The 17736-nt window shown below is 41.3% G+C and overlaps 1 protein-coding gene across 24 annotated transcripts in view; it reads left to right on the top strand.

Moving 5' to 3' along the window:
* Positions 1-17736, top strand: part of MAGI1 (membrane associated guanylate kinase, WW and PDZ domain containing 1) — a 357068-nt gene that overhangs the window by 255771 nt on the left and 83561 nt on the right. For all 24 annotated transcript variants that reach the window (XM_075053339.1, XM_075053345.1, XM_075053338.1 and 21 more), the window contains exon 3: positions 9957-10076. In XM_075053339.1, coding sequence (XP_074909440.1) covers positions 9957-10076 — 120 coding nt within the window. The remainder of the gene's footprint in view (positions 1-9956; positions 10077-17736) is intronic.

The raw sequence follows: 17736 nt of genomic DNA on the forward strand, positions 1-17736 counted from the left end.
GGCTTTCTAAGAGTGTGATAAGGTTATCACAGTTGGAAGCCCATTAGGTTTATAGCATTTCTCAACCCTGGGCTAGGGGAGAAACTATACCATGGAGACAGTATCTCCAGTGTACGTTGTTCAGGGAAAAAAAGCTGGTTTAAATAACTAACATTGATGTCTTGTAAAAGTGTGCTGGAACGGTGTTGTGGGGTTTTTTATATTAAAAAAAAAAAGGGAAAAAGCCTCTCTCATTGAGTCTCTCTTCAGTAGACTGGATGTGGTCACTGAAACAAACTTCAGGCAATGCCTCAGAGATAAATGTGTATGTTTTATGTGACTTTCTTTGGTGGAATTTTACAGAGATTAGACTAATGAACTGGTCTAGTTTTAGGCACATGCTGTTAGGTGAGGTGTTTTGTTAAGACTTTTAACTGCAAATTAAAGGTCTGCTAGAAGGGCAATTAAAGTCAACAGAAAGAGTTTTATATCACACCCAACCAGGGATGACCCACATTGTGTTGTACTTATCTCAGCAGTACAAACAGCCTCGGAAGACAAACAGCAAAGGAGGTAAGTAATCTTTGTTGAAGCAGGTGAGCTATTGGACATCAAATAATCTCCTATTTATTACTATGGCTTTAAAATGCAAAATATTTTTTCATGGATATATGTGCACATATGTATGCAGGTGTCAAAAGCAAACATTGCTTTTGAATGAAAACTGAATTGAAATACTGCAGGTGTTCAGTCTGTGTTGGATACTCCATTTAGTATGAGCTTAATTACAGTATCTGTTCACAGGAGATGTCTGAAGCCTTGAAGTAGAATAGAAAATAGGATATCTTGTTTTGGGGAGATTAAAATTTTTTGGTATTCAAGTTTTAAAGGAAAGAGATAAGTTTTTCCTTCCAGTGGTTGTGGCAGCTTGTGTGGTAGTGCTGTTTTGGAGAACAAACAGCCGGTCTTGCTCCTGGGAAGATCTACTGCTAATCTCACTGTGAGACAGATTTACATATATATGGCTACCAATAGATTCTGATGCAGTTTTTTTTTTATTCTTCCTTTGGTTACAATAGTCACATATATTGCCCAAATAAGTTTTCATTCTTTGTTTTATTTTAAAAATCCAAGATAAAACTGGTCATTGTATTCTTGTTCACTGTATTTCTGCTTCAAGACTCCACTGAATGTCTTCCACCAAATTGGGAAATTCCTCCAGTACTTTGTAGTGGGTGAAAAGGATTGTGCAATGCTTACAAAACCCTGAAGTTTTCCTGGAAAGCCAGTGAACTCAGGTTATCTGACTTGCATGGTTTTGTGTCTCTCTTTGCTCTGAGACTTGGCAATTCATTTTGCAGGAGTTTCCAGTATACCCAGTCCCGACTGCTGTCTTGGCCCCTCATCTTTCCCAAAGCCCTCTCCTCCAGGTCTTCTGTCTCTGACATGAAGCCAAAGGTTTGAGAGTGGTTTATTTTTACCTATTCTATTATTCTACTCAAATATGACTTACTCAAAACTTGTACCAAGCCACATGAAGATGGAATAGTTAATGAAAAATGATTTTTAATACTACACTGTCTTAAGCTCAGCACTCAGCCAAACATGACAGGGAGCTGATGGGTGTTTTGTTTCTCAGCAGCTGAGTGCCTCTGTGACCAGTTCACAGCCTGGTTTTGACGCTAGCCCTTGACTTATGAAACTCTCAGACTGGGCTACACCTTCTCTTTGGCAATTTGTAGAAAGCAGATAGCTTTGCAAGTAGCCATGAAAAAAGCAGATATAAAGCAAGATAGGTTGTACCTCCAGATAAACTACTTCCTATAATATGAAAGTATAAATAAGGCAGTGAAGTATTTGTTTAAAAGTGCTGTTTGCATGGGAGCGACACTACGTCCCAGGTCTCCTGTGACTTATTTCAAAGTAGATTTTAAGCACTCACCCCCCCACACACACCTTTAGCCTGTTGTATTTAATGTGCACACTCGTATGGAATAGTCATCTTCATCCACGTCGTGCTTTTCCATGGCTGCTCCGGGCATGCAGCGTAGAGCACTACTGTGCCTCTGCATGGTAAGTCTCGAGGTGACTGATGTGGGACAGCCCTGAGCGAGCACTACAGGGATCAGGTTAGGCTTGGGCTGAGATAGTCGGGAGCGAGTGATCTACAGGATGAAAAATAACCAGCTAATAAGGGCACCCTGTAATTATCCAGTGTATGTATTTAATTTACCATCGTCAGCTGTAGCCTCTTCCAAGATAGACAAAATTTCTACTGAAAGCAACTATGACAATTTTTACATAGAAGAAAGGTGGTCCTTTTGAAATGAAGGTGTGTGTCATGGTTGTAGCATTATCTAGACTTCTAAAAATGTATATATGAGAGAAACTGAATATAAACGCAACTATATAATCACCCTGTTAATTTACTTCCAGCTAATTTCACTTCCCGTAAGTCACATACACACTTGCACAAATGGCAATTTTCATTCATTTCTGTGCCAATATTTAAAAGCAGAACATTACAGTGCAATCTCATTACTACAGCTTTATTGATTTATAAAATTACACTTTATTACACTAATCCATATATTAGAAAGCATAAAATTGTGCGTAGTTACAGCTAAGGTCTTCTCGCCAAGGAGGTACATAGTTTGCTTTTTCATCAGTAGCTCACAATTTAAATTAGTGGATGTCATGCTGTTGGACTCCAGGAGCACAGGATTAATGGCAAACTCATTAGTTCATGAAGTTTAATCTTCTTGGTGGGTGTCCCACCTCGTGGGAAATGAGAGGGATTCAGCTGCAGGTGTCTTGTGAGGTACCAGCAATCACTCAAAGAGAGGGATCCAGAAGGTGAGCTGCTGCTGTTGCAAACCCAAGAACACTTATTATTCACATATTATTTAATGCCAGAATACTCTTTTTTTTTTTTCCTTAGGAGAAAGCAAAGGAATGCTCCGAAGGACACATGAAGAGGTTGTAACTGCATTAGTAACTGCCATACTGCAGTAGTACCATCAGTGGTACTTTCCCAGGTCAGGGAGGTGCTGCTGTATTTGAATATTTGGCATAGATCCTTAAACAGGTCTTTTTAAAGTGGCTTTCTTGGGGAGTGTGGCAGGTAACTACTTCATCAGGTAATTATCAGTTTCTTTTAAATTGATGTTACATTCAAGAGCGAACCCCCTCGTGCTGAATTGGCTTTGCGTAGCCATGGCATGGTGTTTCGCGACACATACAAATAGGCTTGCAAAGCCCCAATGCACCACCAAGTTATTTTTGTCCCTTTTAATCTGTTAGGCCCTGATCCTGATCTGTAGGGTTTCCTAAATCCCATTGATTTCTCTAGAATTAGGCTCCTGAAGTCCTTTGAGAGCCTGGGTCTGGCTGATCTTGTGCTATAAAAAAAGAAATAAACCCACTTTCTCTACCTCAAAATGCTGTAAGGATAAATGTGTTGAAGATTATCAGTGTTCTTATTTGGTAGCAGCGAAGGCCACAAAAATACCAAAAATAGATTTAAAAGGGACAAAAATAACTCAGTGCCTGGAGGGAATACAAACTCTGAGCTGTTGCTGTGTGGCTTGGCTGAATCATTTCTCCAGGAAGGCTCCAGGCAGTCAGAACTTCTTTGAGAGAAAGGGCCAGAGAGATGCAACTGGACGTGGCACCTCAGAAGGAGGGAGAGCAGCTTTTACGTGCACGGAGGGTCAACCTGCCATTGCTCGTGTGCGTGGCTGGCACAGCCCTGTGAGCAAGAGGTGATCCTCACAAGCTGCTGCTGTGGGATCCAGCTTTGGCCACTTCGTGTTGCTGGGAAGGCTGGTGGGAGAAGGAGATACTGAGCTCGTGGTACAAATCCCTTCCATCTCCCCCTATAGAAGAAAAATTACTTTAGAGCACAGCCACAAAATGCATTTCTCTCTGAAATGTGTCTGTAGTAAGACAGTTTTTTCTTGGTCAGCTGTTTTCTGGGTTTAATCAGTCATTCCTGCTGACCACAGTGACAGAAACTTGCTTTTAGTACTGCAGTTATCTGTGTGGCCAGGAAGAGGCAATCAGCGTCTGTTCCTGCACATGCATCATTACCAGAGCTGTGAATTAATTTCTAGCGACAGACCACATTCTCCTTTGGACTGAATTTCTACTCTGCCGCCGAGACTGCCGCCGAGACACTTTGAATGCTTATCGCATTCCTGTGGTTTATAGGTATCCAGTCACTGGCTAGAGAAGGGACAGACAACATTTAAAATCCCAGAATGAGCTTCCCGAGTTTTGAGTTTCAGGAGAAAATTGTATTTATAAGTTGAGCATGTTTGGTTAGTAACAGACCAGGACTTTCTGAAACTTCCATATTTTCATGTAGTTACAACTATAAATTACCTCTTACCCCTTACCATAGGTAAGTGGGTCACAGGTATATAATGGATAGCATAACAGTGTCCAACTACTATTCCTTCTACTGCTGTTGAGAAAAACCAGCCAGTAGTCTTAGTTTGGATAACCCCGGAAGACAATAAGATGAAGTAGTTCTGTGTACAGTGTTCTCTTACAGATAGGTTACACTTTATTTTTTGTTAATGTAGATAAGGCTATTTCTAATACTGTGCTGCAGATAAGTTCTGCTTTAAGCTTGGCTGCTAATCAGGTTGCCTCTTCTGGAGATAGACGAGGTTGTCTCTGCCTTTTCCCTTCTCTGCTTGCCATTAGCAGATCTATGAAGTTGTTCTGCCTTCCAGTTATCTGGCACCATAGGTGACAGATGCAGGAGAGCCAGAGCAGGCTCTCCAAATTATCCTGTGACATGAGGGAAGAAGGTGACCTCTAAACACTGTGCAGAGGGAAGAGGGGCTGTTTTCCTAATATGTTATTTCCTTGGCAGCTGAAGATTTTTTCATGGTAGGTGATGAGAGCAGTCTTTTCTTGCTGAATGAACAAAAATATCAGTCTTCAAGAGCAATGGCAAGAACAGCATCCTTCCTTCTAACCCACCCGCAAACAGCCTCTCAGCAAACCCCCACAACAGCTTTCGGCGTTGCAGCTTCCTGAGTCAATAGCATCCCTGCACACTTCACATTAAAACCTTATTTACTACAGTTCCATTCACTGTTGGTAACGACCAGTGACTTGAGTTTGTATAAAATATGGTTGTAGCAACTATATCATTACTTTGAGAGTGCATCTCCCACATTATCTGTCATTTTAAGAGAAGCTGGTCAGTGGAGATGAGAAGCAAATGACTTGTGGTTTGATCAGCTATATTCTGGTGGCTCACCAGGTTATCACTGCCAGCCAGTGGAGTTGGATAAGTAGTTTGCAGAAATCATTGCTTTGCAAATGGGAGATGTAGGTCTTCTGCACTTGAGAAGTCAACTTCTTCATGACTTGCTAGGGGCTGTTTTGGTGTGTGGTAACAGAATTACTGCTCAAGAATTGTTTTTGTTTTAACAAGAAAATAATTGAAGTGTCTACGGCCCCTTTGAAGTCTTATTTTTAGATTACAATAAGCAAGATTCTGATTAATTTAGCAGCAGGGCATCAGTGGCTATTAACAGCTTAACATGAGGCCTTGGTAGATTGATAAGGAGCTAAACAGCCCCTGAATCACATATTAACAATCTGGCCATACTATAATTGAGGCTCATGTTGGGTAATTCTCAACATGGTTGATAGGCAACACAACAGCAGCAGCTATTTGTCTTTTAAATGGGTACTTAAATTATTCAGAATAATAGTTGATAGTCATCAGTACATCTGAGCCACAGTCCAGTTATTCTAGGCATGGATGACAAGCTTTAATTTAGTTAGCTTAAGTACAGCACTGGGCTCTGCTTGGGCAAACTGACCTGTGTCTAGAAGCAGTTTCTCAGATGGGGTCATCAGCCTATGATGAGATCCTCTTTTGTGGCCCAAGCATTAGTGATGCATGAATAAACTGGGATGCAGCTAGCTTGGGTGTGATAACCAAAGCAACAGCTGGGCAAACATTTCACCTAGCATCGGAGCCACCCATGTTATATGTAGTTTTATCTCCCCAGGACAAGAGAGAAGGTAAAACCTGCAATGGTAACCAGTAGCCTTATATTTATTTATTTATTTTCTTAAGTCTGCTGTAGTTGCAGAAGATTTGAGCAATTCCCCTGTGAATATAATGTCTTTAACTAGTTTTATATGTTGTGGGACATTCTAGCCAAATAAGAGTGAAAGTTTATGAACCATTAAATGTGCAGAAGGAGTTGGTAACCACTCGGTTTCTCCTCCAGTTCCTTCTTGTTGTAGCATTAGCAATTCTGAGTTAGTCACACAGTGGGACATAGCTCAAATTAATTTGCTAAATTGCTACCTAATGGCAATAAGATTTGATGCCACTTAATATTTCAGTGCAAACATGGCAGGCAGGTTAACGTATTTAAATATGATTGGCTCGCCTTTTCTGCTGGAGTATCTTAACTCCTGTTTGGGCCATCTACAGCACTCACTGTGCTCAATTAATTCTGCCATTAGCAGTGGTCTGACCTGCTATTAGCTCTGATAAAGTGTACAGTCATCTCCATAGCCCTCTTCTTCAGTGACGACCATCCTGTGGTAAGGATGCTGAAATGCAATTTAAAGGGGGAGGGAGGGAGGACACACACACGCACACTATGCTTTTGTACATAATGAAGTCACGTTAACGATGGGAGAATTAATTACAGTTTGGAGTTTATCAGCAGAAAGCTCCAGCAGTAGCTTGCAGCCTGCGATGGTGTTGGGCTGTGCACACACATGCTTGCGCCGTAGTCGAGCAGTTGTTTCAGGCTGTGGAAGGGCTCGGGGTGGAAGGTGCCAATTATTCTTAGCGTCCTGTGCCTGAGAAAAAGTCGAGTTTGCTTATGCACCTCTTGGTTTTCTTTTCTTCCCCCCTTTCTTTCCGCCCGCCCTCTCCCCCCACCCCCCTTGTGAAGCAACCCTTCTGGCTTTGTTGTAAGTGTGGTTTGTAATCATTGTACACATCCCAGATGGTTCATGAAAACTCTTTGAAATGCCATCTGCCAGGCGTGTGTCCAGCCGGCAGCCTGTCATTCTGCTACAAGAAAAACGGAGGCGGGTTTTCCCTTCCCCCTGCCTTTCTGAATTGCATTCAGTAACACTTGCTCAGATGTGAAGCAGGATAACAGCCCGAGCATCTGCAAGCAATCTTTGCTCTAGACAGCAACATGGAAAGTCGTTGGGTTTTTCGCCTTTGCCCAGATAAGATACCCTAACCAGTGTAGTTTTTTATTTTCCCTCCTTTTGTTGCTGAGGACCGACGCGAGGTGACAAATGTTATCTCTGTGATGTAATGTTTTTCTTTTACGCGGCGACTTGGCGTTTCTAATGCATTCAGCGTGTATTGCAGGCAATCGCGCTGATAGCAAGCACATCTGCGATTTTTCGACTTGAACATATTCAGGAAATTAAGAACACTGAGATGAAACAAATAGATCCATTAAAATGGCTCAGAGGAATTATGGCAGAGATATAATTGTCATGTCAAATAGGCAGCCAGCACTAGTAAACTGCTGACTGCAATTTCACCGCTATAAAAATTCAGAAAGAAAAAAAAAATGATTAATAAATACTCTCTGTGGGAAGATGTAGGTAAAGAAAGGAAGAGGGATTTAGAAGATAAAGTAAAATGAGTCCTGAAGTTCCCTGATCTTTGTGTCTCATGAACGTGTGTTCTCAGTTACTGGGAAAAAGCATCTCCCGATCTTTGTCATTTGGCTCAGGTGCCGCATGGCTCGGGGTGACGTGTGATGGATGCATTGGATGAGGAGCACTACAGAGTCTAATTCTCACTTCCACTGTGCTCCAGGCATGGGACAGCTACAGCACATCCTTGGACGTACTTTTTGCTGAGGCTTTTCGTTCTTCCTTCCCTCTTGTGGGCCTGGTTTAGGGGAACCTGGCAGTGGTCCACAGCCACGATGCTCCGGTGAGGGTCCTCACAACCTGAACCTCTACAGCAGTGTCAGTGCTCAGGGAGGAGATGCTGCGGGCTCTGTGACCCTTCATCCCCGTGGCTGGATGCGTGCCCGCTCCTTGCACACCAGGGGGGACCTGCGTGGGCATTGCCCGCTGAGCTTGGCTGCCTGCCTTTAGGTGGAAGCGCAAGCACCGGGCAGAGAGGGGTGTGTGGTGCAGTTCCATTATTTCTCTGGCGTAGATCTGTGAAAGACATCTGTCCTCTGTTACAAACTAGTCGGTAAAAATCGTTGTAGTCTTACTGTAAGGATTCGGAAATACAAAGACCGCAAAATTGATTCCTTTCAAATAGGAAAGAGTAATTCTGCTAGTAGGATGAAGATATTCATCACCATTTCCATCCCCTTTTTTTTGCTTTTCCTCCTCCTGCCTTCACCCATTCACAGAGCTCCAAGAGAAGGAATGATAGAAAAAGCACAGGAATTTATAGACTATCTGAAGACTGATGGTAAATAATAGAAAAAGAGAGAGAGTTTCTATTTTGAAACAAGAAATGGAGGATGTTAGAGAAAGTGGATGTCTATCAAGGAAATTAATCTAGTGATAGTCTTTCAAGGGTGTGACTCTGTCAAGACTGACCTCTTGAACATTCTCTCAGATGAATAGGGCATAAGCAGACTTTCCGCTTCCCTGGCACTTGAGGAAAACATTTGCCAGATGCAGGCATGGTAAATTTATGCTCTTTCAACTTCTGAGAGCTGGAATCTTCCCAATTAGTTTCCAGAAGCTCAGCTTCTTTATACTTTCTTCAGTCCTTTTATAGAGGGTTTAAGAAATTATATGCACTGAGAAGTCACTGCCCAGGGGCCGGAAGAGTCCCACAGAAGTGAGAAATCATGCTTCATTAAATGTTAGGTATGGTTTCCACATCTCCAAAGTTATTCCCAAGCCAGCAGATCGCTTGCGGCCGCAGCACTCGGACACCTCCAACTCTCTAATGCTGCTCTTTCTTCTAAAGTTCAGTTTCCTGTACCATCTGTAAATCTATCATTTATATTTAATCTTAGATGTACAGAAGACAGCCATCTCCTAGCCTCCAGAGTCATGGAAAATAAAGGCTATTGAACAGAAATTGATCCTAATCAATTAAGCTGTGCTCGGTGACCTAAAATGCAGTGGCCCAAGCCATCTTAGCAAAAAGTCATGAAATGACTCATCTTACACCATGCTTCAAAGGGCTGTAAATTGGTCAGAAGAGAGAAGAGTTTCAGAGCTGGCAGAGTAGCAGTGATTGGGGCCTCGTTCTCCGTGGGTGCTATTGAAATTGTTGAGTGCTAGAGAGAGATTCTGTGTGAATTATTACTCAAAAGGAAAAGTATTTCTTGAACTGGAATGAGCTTATAGGTGAAATTCAGTGAGAAGTGTTTGCAGGTTGTCTCGTTAGTGAGCATGTGTGAACGGTGCATCAAAACTGTCTCACGGTACTTTTTAATGCTGAATAAAAAATAACAACATAAATAGAGATAAAATATTGAAAAGAAATAAGGGAGAAAAGATCTTTATGATGTAAAGGAATGTTTGGTAAGATAAGGTGATACAGAAATAATGGAAGCTAGAAAGAAGTTGCTTTATCTGAGAATACAGATTGCAATTTTAGTGAAGCTGAAGTATGAGAGACTGTGCTAATGGCAGGAAGGTAATTGCTGGCATATTCCCAGATACCAAACTCTTCCAGCTGTGTTTCTGCATGTGATAGGAGAGATTTCTTTGCCAGAGTCTTTCTGAGAATATCAAAAACATCGTCGTTGAGTGGAACTGGTACTCCCAGCTCAACCTGTGATCTATGTCTTGTCTTGTTTTTACGTGGGCTCCTAACTTCTAACTGAACTCTTGTGACACTGCTGTCTGTGTAGCTCACAGAACTGTATTTTACAGATGCTCTTGTATCTTTATGATCTTTTTTTTACTGTCCCTTTTAACTCTTAGTAAGAAAACAACTATATTAACATGCTAATTTTTCCTTTCAGGCACAACCCGCCCTCCGAGAGAAGGAGAAGTGCCTGGTGTGGACTATAACTTTCTGACTGTGGAGGAGTTTCTGGAGTTGGAGCGAAGTGGGACCCTTCTGGAAGTAGGAACTTATGAAGGTATGGAGCCACGGGCAGTGAAAAAGCACTTCAAGTAACCATGGTAGGACACCAGACTTGCATCATCCTTGCTTGAGTTAACCAGCTCAAGTTAGGACCTCACTTTCCATCCTAGTGCTCTACTTCCCTTTTCTCTATGTACCCCGAGAGAGGGAATTCCAATATTGCTGTGCTTTTGTCTTTTCCCTTCAAGTTAACTACCTCAAAAGATTAACTTCAGTACGCCAGGAAAGTCCAGTTACAAAATACTGAGGGAAGGCAGTGTGGCAGTGAATGAAAATGCATCTATTTGTTGTATCTGCTATGGCTCATCTCCTTGTTCACTTTTTCTTCCCTCCTGCTGTCTCTCTTTCCCTTCATCTTCCCTAAATACATATCCTTCATCACCCAATTGTGTCTCACTATGCAGCTACACGATGCACTGGGTTTAGCCTTTTTTTTTCCTTCTTTATTCTTGGATAATTACTTCTAACTTGGGTCATTGTGTTGATCCTTTTTACAGCACAGCTTTACAAACAACCTCACTGAGACAGCCAAGGGGCACCTGAAATATCACCAGGGTGAGAGCAGGGAAAAGATAGCTTTGACTCCCAGAGAAATGCAAGGCAAATGGGCCATGTTTAGGTACACAATAGGATTTGTGTAGCTAAACCTGCAATCTATATCTCCTTTAAATTGAAAACTCCTTTCGGGGTGTTTTTTGGTTTTGTTTGTTTGTTTTTTAACACCCCCCCCCCCCAACATTCAGATGTACCTCTTGAGAAGACAATGAAAAGAAATACATTACAGGTTTGAAAGTCCTTCCAGCGTACTTCAGCTCATTCATGTCATATTTCCATTTACAAGAAATTAAATGGGTCTTCTTGTAATTACAAGAAGTTGAAAAAGCCTTATTCTTGCAGCTGGTAATAAGAAACATGAAATACATTTAAAAATATGAACTACACAGAAATAGCCGATAGGCTTTGAAAAGTATCAAATATGAACAGAAAAGATTGTGACATGTGGTTTTGGTTTTCGAGCTCTAAAAAAAAAGTCTTGGAACACTGTTTGTTTAGTCTATTTCTTTAAAAGCTCTCTTGTTAGGTCACCTTTAAACCTTGCACTTATTCCCAACTGCAGACAATTGCAGTGTCAAACCTGGTTTGCATGAAGATGCTAAATGTATAATTTGGTTTCACTCTTCCACCTCTCTGAGCTGATTAGCTCCATCGGCACCAATGTTAACGTTCCAGCAGCAGCACTTCTCCAAAATGAGCTTTTTCCTCTCTGTGTTTCTAATTATAACACTAAATTAGTTTTCTTTGTCATGGTGCTTGAAATAGATCAGCTGAACGGCCTCGCCGTTACTTCCTGATCGTATTTGTTCTGGTGACCTTTCCACTTGGAAAGACAAAATGGGTGACTGTCTCTAAGCTGGCTTCTGGGACATGCTGGGAATCAGTTTTCGGGAAATGCTGTACCCATCTGGGACAGTTATAACACGGTTGTTTCATTGCTTATGTGATTATATGCAGTAGCAGCTAAACTGTTTAGATTTCATGGGTTGCTCTTTTGAGCTGCTGAAGATGAGGTTGATTTCTCATAAGTCTAATGCGTATTTCATTTCTGTGGGTGATAGAAGTGTCTGAACTTTAAAGGAATAATTTGTCAGAAGTGCTGAGAAGCCTCTTTCTCCATTGACATCAGTGACGCTGGTGCATAGTGGTTCTGGAGAGCTGGCCCATGGAAGGAAAAATCAATAAGAATAAAGCAAATAATGATGATGCATGTGTGCACATATGCATCAAGACACATTACTGTTTGATTGTAATGTGAAATAAATAAAGTTCATTTTTCACTTACAGCTTCAAGAAATTATTTTGCTGCCTTCTGAGATTTCTTTAATGGCATTGTTGTACATTTTTTGGAAATCTTATTTTACAACAGTATTGATCAAGACAGTCTTGAGCTTGATTAGATCTTGGAAGCTGGTGTGATTCAGACTCAGTGCTGTAATCTCCATCAATTTTGTCTATAAAAAAACCCCAATATGCCAAAAACGCAGACCACAAAGTAAGTTAGACTTCTAATGACCAAGTCTTTGTTATTGCCCAACTTTATAGTCTTAGATTACTTTAATTGTCGTTTGTTTTATGCTGGATTTTGCTGCCTTCTTTGTTTTTATTTTTTTAAATGTACCACCATGAAGAAGTTGATTGTATTTTTGACCTTGCCAGTGATGGCTTATTCTAAACCAGAGGGATGGAACCCGACAAAAGGAAATAATCTATTTCCCTCTGAAGAACAATAAAATAATACCTTTAATGCATGGCTTTTATTATTAATAATGCTACCTATTGTGCTGAGTGGGAATCAAACAATTGCAAAGAAAAGGTTGCTTTTGATTACAATGTAATTAGGTGATTTAGAGATGAAGGAAGGGGAATTCTATGAAATGGAGAGTAGTGATGATGACTGGAGAAGTTTTCATGAGCCTGGCAGCCACAAGCTCATGTGGCTCAAGCAGGCTGGTGGTTTGGGGTCAGGGTGGTCCCAAGGTCCCTTCTGGCCCTTAATTTGTAAGTGTCTGCATGTGGTGGTGGGGCGGATGGATGGATGCCCTGTATTTCTGTGCTATGTTTCAGCTGCTGGAGAGGAAGTCTGACCTGAATGATCAGGATAAAGTCTTGGCATTACTGGATGACAGTTTTTTGCCTCTTGAAAGGCATAAAGCCACGTGAATACTGGCACTATTATTGGGAAAAACTTTGCAGGAGAAGATGTAACATGAACATTTTTTTAGTAAGACTTACTGAAGAGAACTTCCAGGGAGAAAGATTAGAAAACAGGGAGCAGTCAGAAGAGGGGTAATACACAGGACTTTGATGCTGATATGGATACTATTGATTTGGAAAGAATAAAGAAAATGCAAAAGAGAACAGTTGGAAACCATAAAAGAGTAGGAGAGTGTATCAGGTTTTGAAAGAACAACCTAGGTTTTGAAAGTGCTCTAATTGCAGAGTGAAACTGCAAGCTAAATAGGGGAAGAAAGGTGTTGCCTACCTACTGGGCTGCATGTCATTCTTATTTCCTCTGGCACACTGCAAATAGGTTCTTCTGGGCAGTTTTTGATTCACGTCCCGGTGAATGCAGAGCGGGCATGGCAGCTGCTTTTCTGGTCACCTGTCACCTCTCTGGTGTGTTCTTCACACAAAATGCTGCAAAAATTGTGATCGGATGGGAGGAGGCATTTGCAAGCCTTAATTCCAGAGGTTTTCAGTTCATTTTAACGTGCTTATTTTTAACCATAAAGCCTAGAAACAACTTCTTTTTTCCCCTAATGAAAGCTACATGCTGATCATTTGAATCCAGGAGCTGGTGCTGAAATTCTGGAAGACCTGCCCAGAGCTGTGGTGCTGTACCAGTATTGGTGCTTTTTGCACCACGTGCATGCTGGTAAAGCTGCTCGCAACATGCTCAAGCCGGTTAGTAATTCCCATTGACAGTACTCATTAGGAAGGAAAAATCTTTTTAGACTGCGCATTGTCTAGGCCTTCTGGTGGATAGGAAATCATGATAATTATAATCTCAGGCATTTATTGACTGCTTCTTCAGGGCATAAAATACTGACGGATGCATGGAAGTAATTGTGTAGGCTACTAATTATTTAGCAATTACTTCTGCATTTGAATTGCGGGCTCTCACAGGGACCCCAAGGGAGGGCTGTTTTGAGCAGAACCACAACTTCTAGATTTTACTCCCGTTTCTTCCCCAGCTGCTGAGTGGCCCTGGGCAGATCAGGTAACTGCTCTATACTTCATGTTACTGGCCTGGAGAATATTAAAACAACACTTACTTCTCTCTCATTAATATTTCAGCAGATATCCTGTGCCTGCAGTTATCTGCTATTACAAATAGGAGGGAGAGAGTGGAAGCAACGGTATTTCAGAGAGCTGTACTGAATGCAGCAGTGGAGATGGGTGCTGTGCAGAGACACACGGGGACATTAGCATGGTGGCTGAATTTTGAATGGGGATGGCTGTGTCACCGGGGTCTGGCGAGGCGGTATTGATGAATGCCTGCCCAGCACTTAGTGATCCTCAAAAGAAAAAGTGCTGCACTTTATAACATGTGAAGGGTTATTACATTATAGCATATTATTGTCAAGGCATCATCTTTCATTCTCAGGACAAGTGTTATGTGATTGCCAAGAGAAGTAATAAGTAATCTGCATTAGTCTCATGACTAAGATGTAATGGGGTGACTTGCTAACATTTTTAAAGTGTATAAAGCTAGCTACTGTAGACAGGGTCTCCGATTGTGGTACTTAATGAGTGTAATAAATTACCTTAATAGTGCAGTTAGAATTTCAGCTGAAGTAGAGAGGTGTATTCAGCAACATGCTTCAAATCAAGATGCCTTTAGCCTAATTTATCTGATGTGCTAGCTCTCCTTGGGTTTCTCTGCAGCAGCCCTGCTCCCCCAGCTGCTTTAGCAAAATGGCTGGATTTTCTTTGCTGGTCTTCTGGTGTCTTCGCAGCCTGTGGGTCTCACCAACTTGGTACAACCTTGAAACGAGAGCTGTGTCTGTGGCATGCAAAACATGACGGGAAGATTGGGTGAGTAAGGGTGGCAGATGCTGGGGATGCCCATGCAGCAGAACAACATGTTCCACTTAATAAGATAAGATCCACTTATTATTGTCTCCATACTGCAGATTGACTCAATAAATCATAATGGCTCCTTTAGCACTATTACAATGTATCATGTCAAATATCCACTTATTAACATCTGTGTACTGCAGAAAGGTTCCTGTTCTATCTTTGGCTTTTAGACTTTGCTTGCTTTTTTTTTTTTCTGTTATTTTTTCTAAACCACTAGTAAGAAAAAAAGACAACACAGTCTTGTGTATGTACATGATTATCAGTGTTAAGCATGAGTGCTGCTAAACTGAAGTGTCATCTGATAACAATGCTTCATTCTACAAACAGCTAAAGAGGTAGCTGAGTAACTCTCTCTAAAAGCAAATATTGAAATATCTGATAGGGTTTTAGAATGGTTTTGAATTTCCTATGGCATTGCTGATTAACTTCTCTCTGTGCACCTTCAGTAAGAAGTTTTTCAATGTGAGCTCTGTCTGAAATTGTTCATTAGCAGTCCTGCTTTTCACTGGTTTTGATGCATTTTAAAACACAAACCTTGTGGGAAAAGGTTGTCCCCAAACACCTCTGGCAAAAAAAGATATGGTGAATTAGATGCTTTTTTCCTAGGTTAGATTTCAAGTTATTTTAAGGCATTGTTTACTCTTTAACCACACTCTGATGTGTTGAAGGCTGTTCATAGTAGTCCATTGATAGATGGCAGCCAGGCACATTTTGGCACTGTTTCTTGGTACTGGCTGTGCTCGGGACCATCCCTAGAACTGGTGACTCCTCGCTAGTGTTATCCAGCTCCTTTGCAGCTGGGCAGCCCTTCTGTGCCAAGAGGCAGCCCGGCCTCCAAAGCCACGGCATTTCCCTGCCGGTGCAGAGCTTGGCCCACTCTTCGAGCTGCGATACACATGCCACCGCCTTCCGGAGAGGCATGGTGTTAATGGGACACATCCTCGTGGTGGCAGTGTATATATATATTTATAAATATTTAGTATTTGCAAAAAGAAGAGTTGCATATTGAACGGCTTAACATGGTATTTTCTTGATTCCTACAACCTTGTGCTAGGTAGGGTGTGTTCCAGCTGCTTCTCCTGTGTTCTCTATATACCATGCACAAGCACATACTTATTTATGTTCCCTATGAACTTTTTTAATCTATTTGCACATGGATATAACAGTTGCTATAATACAGCGGGGCTCAGGAAAAACCCTGAGCTTCCATAGCCATGTCGTGCCCCATGCTACCAAGATCTTACTGCTTATGTGTTACTTGAAGTATCTTGGGTTTGTTTTAGAATTTTTCCATGCATTAAATGTGCTTGGAAGCAGCTGTACATGAGTGTTTACAATAGCATGTGGCAATACCTAGTGATATCTCAACATAGGAGAAATCAGAATAAATGAGACTGATTTGATCTGTAGGTGACTTTCTGCTATGCTGTCATTGCCTATAAGGACACTAATTGGAGTGTATGTTAAATTTCAGACATAAATTGAAATGTACGCATTGTAACATTTTGACTAATTTAATGAGAAATGCAGACTGATCTTTCAGTTAACCTCACCATTAATAACCGCAAAAATTGACAGAGAATCTCCTAGTTAAAGCAGATTGGATTTGCATATATTGTAGGTTAATTTCTCTGAGATCTGTTTCGTTGCCTATGTTTTGCTTCCGATCCAGATGCTGTATCTGCGGCCTCCTCCCGGTTGCCTGGATACTCTGAATTTCCTCAAGGCAATTGCTAATCAATGTGCAGTTGCAGCTAGGTGAATCCCACAGACAGCAGCCAGATCTGTCATCTAAATGTAGAAATCTGTAGCAGAATGTGATCTGGGAAGAGAACAGACAAAACACTGTAGCAGGAGCTCTGCTCCCAGGAATCAATTCATCCTGTGCTAATCAGACACAAGCACTCTTGCTGGATTAGATGAGCAGAAGCTCTTCTGCTAAAATTAAGGGTCAATTGTTTTGGTCCTTGTGCAGCGCAGACAAGAGCAGTTGCATTTTGGAAAAGAAAACAATTACATTAATAATTACATTTAAAGTCTTCATGTCGAAGCCTTGCTTAATTTTGCTGCTTATCTCCAAGTCTCTTTCCCTAAATACTCATTTGCATAAATATAGTAAGCTATGAACTGCTTTTTAAAACGTGAGCTGTTAATGGAGTCCTTGTTAACACAGAGTGGTAGCTTTGAAGATCAGATGCACTTCTTGTGGGCGCAGGGTCCTCTGTGCTACACAGAGGGTTTTGAGTTTCTTGGGATTTTTATAATTGCAAAATTATGCCTCACAGTAGGTGTCAGTAAATTCAGAACTGTGAGAACTCTGCTCAGTCCTTTCCTGAGCGACAAATGCACTCCCAGTCCCAGGCCTAAATCTGTTTGCACCAGAAAAGCAAGAGAAATTCTCCTCCGCCAGAAAAGAGACTAGCTACTGCAAATCCAACATCTACAGGTTGAAGTAACTGAAATACACAGTTTGGGACCGCATTCTTCAGTTGATGTTGTACCATTAGGATTAATGCTCCAGCTCATGCTCGACCTTGCACACAGCTCTTCTGCCTTCTTTCACTTCTCTGTGTCAGCTCTGCCACCCTGTCCCCAGCCCAGCAGTCTCCGTGGGCTCATCTTCCCTCTCTGCAAGGTGAAACGTCTACTTTTGAATCCATTCCACTTCAGAACCTTTTAGATTGTGTCTCTTCTTGTGCATTTCTACCCATCCCAGAAACAGCATCTTGGATGGATGGACTCCTTTCAACTCGAATCAAATTGAATAGTGATTGGTAAAAGTTTTTATGGATTAGATTCATAGTTATTTTACTTAAGGGTAGCTAATTGGTGTATTTTTGTGAATTACATTTCAAATTCCAGATCACATAAACAACTGAAGGTTGTCCGTGAATTTAATAAGAATGTTTTGTTATTTTGAACTATAAGACAAATTTTCCATTAGCACTAGGTTTCTAAAACTTAAAAAGAAAGTTCTTTTCGCTGACAGCATTGCTTTAATTAATAAGCTGCAG

This window comes from Buteo buteo, chromosome 21, assembly GCF_964188355.1.
Source record: "Buteo buteo chromosome 21, bButBut1.hap1.1, whole genome shotgun sequence".
Lineage (NCBI taxonomy): Eukaryota > Metazoa > Chordata > Aves > Accipitriformes > Accipitridae > Buteo > Buteo buteo.